The sequence below is a fragment of the Globicephala melas genome, chromosome X, assembly GCF_963455315.2.
Source record: "Globicephala melas chromosome X, mGloMel1.2, whole genome shotgun sequence".
Classification (NCBI taxonomy): Eukaryota; Metazoa; Chordata; class Mammalia; order Artiodactyla; family Delphinidae; genus Globicephala; species Globicephala melas.
The window spans coordinates 1,139,231-1,146,038 of record NC_083335.1 but is presented as its reverse complement, the minus strand read 5'-3'; the positions used below and the strand labels follow the sequence as shown (position 1 = coordinate 1,146,038).

The window sequence follows — 6,808 nt, the reverse complement described above, 5'->3', positions numbered from 1 at the left end:
GATTACAGACCCAATGCAGCCAAAAATAAATAAATAAATACATTTATAAAAAGAAAAAGCAGCTTAAAAATTCTGGGGCACCAAGCCTAGGGGTACTTCAGGAATTTTTAAAATACAAGCAAAATTAAATAATATATTGCCAAACATAACTGGCAAAAATGTAAAGAAAACCAAAGAAACAACGCAATGTTCAAGAGAGGCGGAACCTGGAAACTCGTACAAGCGCTACGTGGACCAGCGTAAGGCTTTAACATGCTCACGGCCTGTGACCCAACGACTGCACGTTCAGCAGTTTGTCTTAAGGAACAAGCTGGGCAAGATATAAAGACTATAAAGATGTGTGTAAGGATGCAGCTCTTCTTTTCATTATTACTTAGACTTCCCTCCCCGGCTCCCATGTGCTGAGTAGGGGGGGGAGAATTTAAGTAAACATCCAATCTGATTTAAAGGTTAGTGCAAGCTGATAAGTTAAACTGTCACTTCAAGTTTGATCAGAGGATGGTCTCCTCCTGCTGTGTGGAGTGTGGGACAAAGGGTGTGTGGCTGGATCTCACCTCTGCATCAATGAGAACATCCATTCGGTCTTTCTTTCTCTTCGCATTTTTCAGGAGTAAATTCCTAACCCCGTCCGTGCCCGTGCTTAGGCCCAAAGTCTGGGAGGCATCCTCAGAGCCTCCCTCTTTCCCACCCCTCACCCGACCCATAATCAAACCCTGATGCTCCTTCCTTCAGCCTCTGTCTGGATTCCTACTCTTCCTGCAACTCCGCCAATTCCCACCCTGGTCCCAACGAAACTGTCTCTCACCTGGATTTCGGTAAACCTCCCAGCTGGTCTCCCTGCTTCTGACCTTCTCAACGTGGCAACTGAGATGACCCTTTAAAGACACCCATCAAATGACGTCCCTTCTCTGCTCCCTGCTTTCTGTTCGCTCCCAGTAGAGCCCAGATGCTTTCTGAGGCCCACCAGACCTTACTCTCATCCCAGCCCCTGGCCCTGCTGTGCCTTCCACCCGAGCCAGGCTTGGTGTTTGTTTTGTCACTTTCCCAGAACAGGAGGTGTTCAATAGTGCCCACGGAGGGAATGATTTCCAACTCAGAACAGCAAAGGGGAAAGCAAATGAATAATGTGTAAAACTATCACCTGCATTACATTTGCAATAGTGAACAAGTACAAACACCCTAAATTATTATTATATGGGGGGTGGTTAAACGACTTCTGTCGAATCCACTGCAAGGAATACTATGCAACACTTTCTGATATGGAAAGATAGCCACGATATGTCATACAGTGAAGGAAATATGTTTAAATTTGTTTCAGCACCTCTCCAACTTAATTGGCCACAAAGCCCTATTGTGTCATAACTTTTTTGTTTGTTTGTTTGTTTGTTTTGTGGTACGCGGGCCTCTCACTGTTGTGGCCTCTCCCGTTGCGGAGCACAGGCTCCGGACGCGCAGGCTCAGCGGCCACGGCTCACGGGCCCAGCCGCTCCGCGGCATGTGGGATCTTCCCGGACCGGGGCACGAACCCGTGTCCCCTGCATCGGCAGATGGACTCTCAACCACTGCGCCACCAGGGAAATCCGACAATTTAATTTTACCTGATAGATACTTCCTCAATGCACACAAATAGCACACTCTGCACTCTCTTGGAGTCTTCTAGTACTTCATTGGACTGGTTCACCTATGAGGATACTGGGAAAGGAAGAGTTTAAATCCCACTGTCTTGGTCTGCACAGAGCTACTTTGTAGTTACATCACCTTCTCCAAGGTAGGATTTTGGGCAGCTTCTTTTCTTACCACGAACCAAGTAATTTCATATTGCAAAAACTGCGGTCATGACTTGAGAAAGTAAGAGTAAGAGTGTGGTATCAGAGTGTGATCAGATAGTTTTTCGTCTTTTGTTTTTAAAGTTTCTCTTAAAAAACTTACTAATTAAACAATACGTTTTGTTGTGGAAAGATTGGAAAGTGCAGACACACAAAAATAAACATGAAACTATATAACAACAACAATAGTGATAATTAAAGTCACCTATTCACTATCACAAGGAGATGACCAATGTCTAAATCTTTCGTTAGGTCCTTAAAAGTTTTTTTCCCTGTACGTATAGTTTTTCACAACAAATTGTGTGAAATTGCATATCCTCTGTTATAATCTGCTTTTTTCCACTCAACAATATTTCATGAATCTGATTCCATGTAATTACCCTTCTACAGCAACGTTTTGGTGACTGTATAGCTCTCATTGTATGAATGTTCACTGCTTTCTTTAACCAGCCAAGAATCATTTAAGTTGGTTCTATTTTTTCCCTAGTATAAACCGTACTAAAAATTCGTTAGATTGAATACGTGTGTTTTTGCGTACTTGCCAGGGCCCCGAGAGGTTAGCCAGCCTTCCGTGCTGATTTCCTCAGGTAGCAAGCAGCTAGCCTAAGCCTTCTGTACAGCCACCGCTAATGGTGGTGGTGAATAAAGGGGGTGAATAAAGAGGCGCAGAGAAACTGTTTGCAATCCTGACTGTGAAATGCATTCATAAAAAATCAAGTATTATTCGGCGTCTAGTATGTGCCCAGTCCCAAGTGCCAATTTTTCCTGGGACTTGATGCACCCCGTATGACTAGAGACTCAAACCTTCCTTTGATTTTGCAATATTAAAAAAAATTAGGCCTTGAAGTGTTTTCTTCTGTTGAATTATTTTGGTTGTTTTCTACCAAAAAATTAATTATGTCTCCTGCATCTATCATTTTTTTCTCTAATCTTACTTTCACTAAGGTCTTTGTTTATCCAGCTTTTTGGATCCTTTTATATTTTGTCATCCATGTCTTCTTTTGTTTTGTTCTTACTGTCCTTGTTTGTTCCCAGCAAGCAAGGGTTTACTGGTTTTTCTCACCAGGCTGAGCCATTTACTTCAAGAAAGGAAACATTTCTCTCGGCATGTTGCCTGCCTGTCTTCACAGAAGCCCCTCCGTGTGTGCGTGTTTCAGCAAACCTCTGATGTTTCTGATGCAGCCGGCCTGTTGGCCAGAGTTTGAGCAACAGTGATTTAAAAGATAGAGAATCAAATGTATGTTGACTTGAGTCCTGGCTTCTTTAGTTGTGAAATGCAGTCTTCCTCTGTGCTTGGGAAGAAGGAACAGGGTTGGTGAACACAGAGCCTGTACTTCCTGCGGCGGGGGAAGGACAGCTCTGAAGGGGGTCACCGGAGGCCTTGCAGGGCTTGCAAGGCGGTTCAGCTTCTCCCTTCCTGCCCCTGCCCCCCGCAGGCGTTGATCCCTGATAATACCCTGCACACCACACTCCCGCCACACAGTCTGCTTCCAGAGTATCTGGTTCTCTCAAGTCTGGGTGTGGCTCTTCTTGGTTAAGAGAGCTTTGAACCGAAGTAGACCATGTGCCCCTGGTCTCCAGCTTCCACCCCCACCCCTGCCCCATACAGTGATGGTGCAGGAAGAGGGCAACGGCTGTAAACCCTTCCCTTTGAAAAGAGGAAGACCGGGAGGCCTACAGCACTCCCTGCTCTGTAGTCATTCTGGAATCCTGCTGGCCAGACATTGATCAGGCCCCGCTCTTCCTCCTAGAAGGGGGAGCTCCCTGCCTGTGGCCCATCCTCCAGGAGGCTCCCTGGTCCACTATTCTCTGTGGCTGTGCCTGAAGCAAGTGTCCTTCTCATGGCCGATCCGAGCTCTGAGTACTGCTGTACGGCTCAAACAGTGAACAGCTCATTTAGTTCTGTTTGGCTCCTGTGAGTTCCAGGTGCCAGGAACCATATCCAAGTTTGTTTCCTAGACATGGTTCTTGATCTGTGGTCGTTTTGAGGTTATCAGGAGCCTTAGGTGGGGATGCCACACCTTCACCTGATCTTTGACCTCAGCCACTTCATTAGAGTCCGCAGTTTGAACAGCCCTGAGCCACCAGGTTGTAATTATTCAGTTGTCTTATTTCTCTGTCTCTAGTAATCAGGACAGAGACAGGCAAGTGGTCATGTCTTAGTAAATACTGATTGAATTAATGAAATTTAGGCTTTGCTAGCTAAGCTTAAGTATTTTGTTAGCTATTTCAGGAATCTCTTTGGCTTCATATGATTTAATAATAAATATTTCAGCAAATTTTCAGGCAGTTGAAAAGTTAATCATATGTTTTCCATGTATAGTTCCTAAACTAAAGGGAAGGATAATTAGGAGTTAATGAAGTTAGTGTAAGGAAAAAAAAAGATCAATTGCAAACACTGGTCTTTAAACGTCATGTGTCAGTGGTTGGAAACATAGGGAGTGGGTTAGAGAAAAAAAGAGAACGTGCAGGAGACTTTTTCAAAGGGGCACACATGGGCTTTCAGAGTGGTGTTCCCACAATCACCTTCCTCAGAACTTTCCCTTAGTTACAGATGCTCAGGCTGGTGTGGAACTTGGCTGTTCCTTCCTTTGATTTTGCAATATTAAAAAAAATTAGGCCTTGAAGTGTTTTCTTCTGTTGAATTATTTTGGTTGTTTTCTACCAAAAAATTAATTATGTCTCCTGCATCTATCATTTTTTTCTCTAATCTTACTTTCACTAAGGTCTTTGTTTATCCAGCTTTTTGGATCCTTTTATATTTTGTCATCCATGTCTTCTTTTGTTTTGTTCTTACTGTCCTTGTTTGTTCCCAGCAAGCAAGGGTTTACTGGTTTTTCTCACCAGGCTGAGCCATTTACTTCAAGAAAGGAAACATTTCTCTCCCCCCAGCAGCTTACGTGAGGCAACAGAGGGTCCCCATGATCGCTGAAATGATCAGAAAAGCAAAAATGGCAGCTGTAGGGATGGAGCTCCTGATGAGATCCCACAGGTAATCACTGAAGTTGCTCAGCCAGGACCTGGGAGTTTCTGCAGGAAGAGCATAGACAGTCACTGAAGAGAGCCCGAGTAAGTGATGAAGCTGGGATTTGAAACCTGGTTCAAGTTCAAATAGTTGTCCCAGATCTCAGGTTCTTATAGTTGCCCAGGGCCCATATTCCTAACAACTTTGCTGTGCTGAGAGATTAAAGGAATACACTTTTGGGAAAACAAAGGTATCCTCAGATGGACATCATCTTTTCCTCCTTGTATGTGAAATAGGAACAATAATGTCCGCCCCAGATCGCTTAAAGGTTGTTTGGAGGTGTCTGTGAATCAATGGGGTACACTGTGAGCGAGGAGCACGACTTAATAGACACCATGCTGTTGCCTAGAGGGGGTTCGGGAGGCTGAGGGCCCTGGGTGTCCCGTGAGGAGAAAGGAGATGGCTGCCTGCCCAGTGGCACCAACAGGAGGAGGCCGGGGCGGCCGGCAGAAGGAGGTTCAGGGTCTGCTGATCGGGGGAGGGGCAGGGCAAACAAAAGTGTCTGTGGTGTGAAGTCAGGAGGGTTCACCACTCACAACGGTACCCTTTCCAGCGATGGGAAGGAACTCGGCACCACGCTGGGCTTCGGGAGCAGCTAAGCCATGGGTCAGCGGCTCGTCAGCTTTAGCTGAAATTTCGCTTCCTTTCTGAAGTCCTCTTGACCCCTCCCCCCAGACAACTTTAATTATCCCTTTGTCCTCAGGGAGTATTTGTCATATTTTATGGAAGGTTGACACCTGTGGCTTTGGCTTAGTGGGTTCATGCTTGTTGAACCAAACCAGAAATACTTTGCTTTCCTGTGAACATTTTTTTAAAAATACAGAATCACTCTTTCCTGACCGGAGACAGGAATCTTACGTCCTATGAAGATAGGAACATTCATCGTAACAGCAAACACACCCCTTGAGCGTGGTTCCAATCCATCCTGGTCTTGTTTTCCGAAGGCAGATAAAGGTGACAGAGACAAAGCGACAGTTTCCAACAAGAGGCAAGTCAGAGAGCACAGCAGAAATCCAGTGCTCAGCAGCTTTGGGGGTTCCATGCGCCCTCCCGAGGGCCTGCACCGAGGGGAGATGGCTTTTCCCTTGGCTCGTCCCAAGGCAGCTCTGTCTGAAAAGTCAGAAAATGGTGGTTTAGATTTTATTGCAAACCTAGAGCTATTATGAACACAAGAAAAATTCACTTACTGACACTGTTGAATCCTGAACACAGTCAGTTTCCAAGGCAAAAACCAACCCGCCTTCAAGAAACAAAACAACACAAGACAGAAATTGACTGTGCTCCATCGGATCGGGTACCTGACATCCCCTCCTAAACCACATGCCCCTTTGGGCTTTTCCAGCTCAATTAGTGGAAACTCTTAAGTTGTTCAGGCCAAACCCTGTGGTGTCATCTTTGACTCCACTGTTTCAGTCCCACATCCTTTTCATTTTGTTTTGTTTTGAGTTGGGTTTATTACTGAATCAGCAAATAAGCAGTATAAATGGTTAACCAGGTATGAATTTCAGTGGATAAGGGGGCACAGTCCATCATGGGGGTGGCGGTGGCCCAGAAGTTCTGCAGTCAACAGGAGTTCATAGCTTCCTGCTTGCTGCCACTGAACAGCCAAAGAGATCTCACTTTGTTGTAAGTCAGGTAGTATCCTACTGACTTCCCTGACCTCATGGCCTATTATCTACTCTTGATCGCTCCACCTCAGCCTCATTTCCTCTGGAACAAGCCACACGTGCTCCTCTCTGTTTTGTTCACATAGGCTGTTCAGGTGCTCAATAAATATTTTTTGAATGAATGAATGGGTGGTGAATTTGGGCAGATATTGTTCATTGCCTGTCATCACCACCCCCTCTTCACTTATTACGTGCAACCGGAGAGGCTAGAAAAGTGGAATCCGCTTTCTCCCAGCCAGCCTTGCTGCTAGCAATGGCTGTGGGACATAGTTTTGGACACTGAAGCATAA

The 6,808-nt window shown here is 45.3% G+C and overlaps 1 protein-coding gene across 1 annotated transcript; it reads right to left on the bottom strand.

The window, feature by feature from the left end:
• Positions 1 to 4,722: 4,722 nt before the first annotated feature.
• On the bottom strand, positions 4,723 to 5,893 carry SMIM9 (small integral membrane protein 9). Its single transcript, XM_030850235.1, has 2 exons — positions 5,752 to 5,893; positions 4,723 to 4,856 (listed from the first exon to the last, which is right to left on the bottom strand). The coding sequence occupies exons 1-2, from the start codon at positions 5,891 to 5,893 to the stop codon at positions 4,723 to 4,725; spliced, it is 276 nt and encodes a 91-aa protein (XP_030706095.1).
• Positions 5,894 to 6,808: the final 915 nt, after the last annotated feature.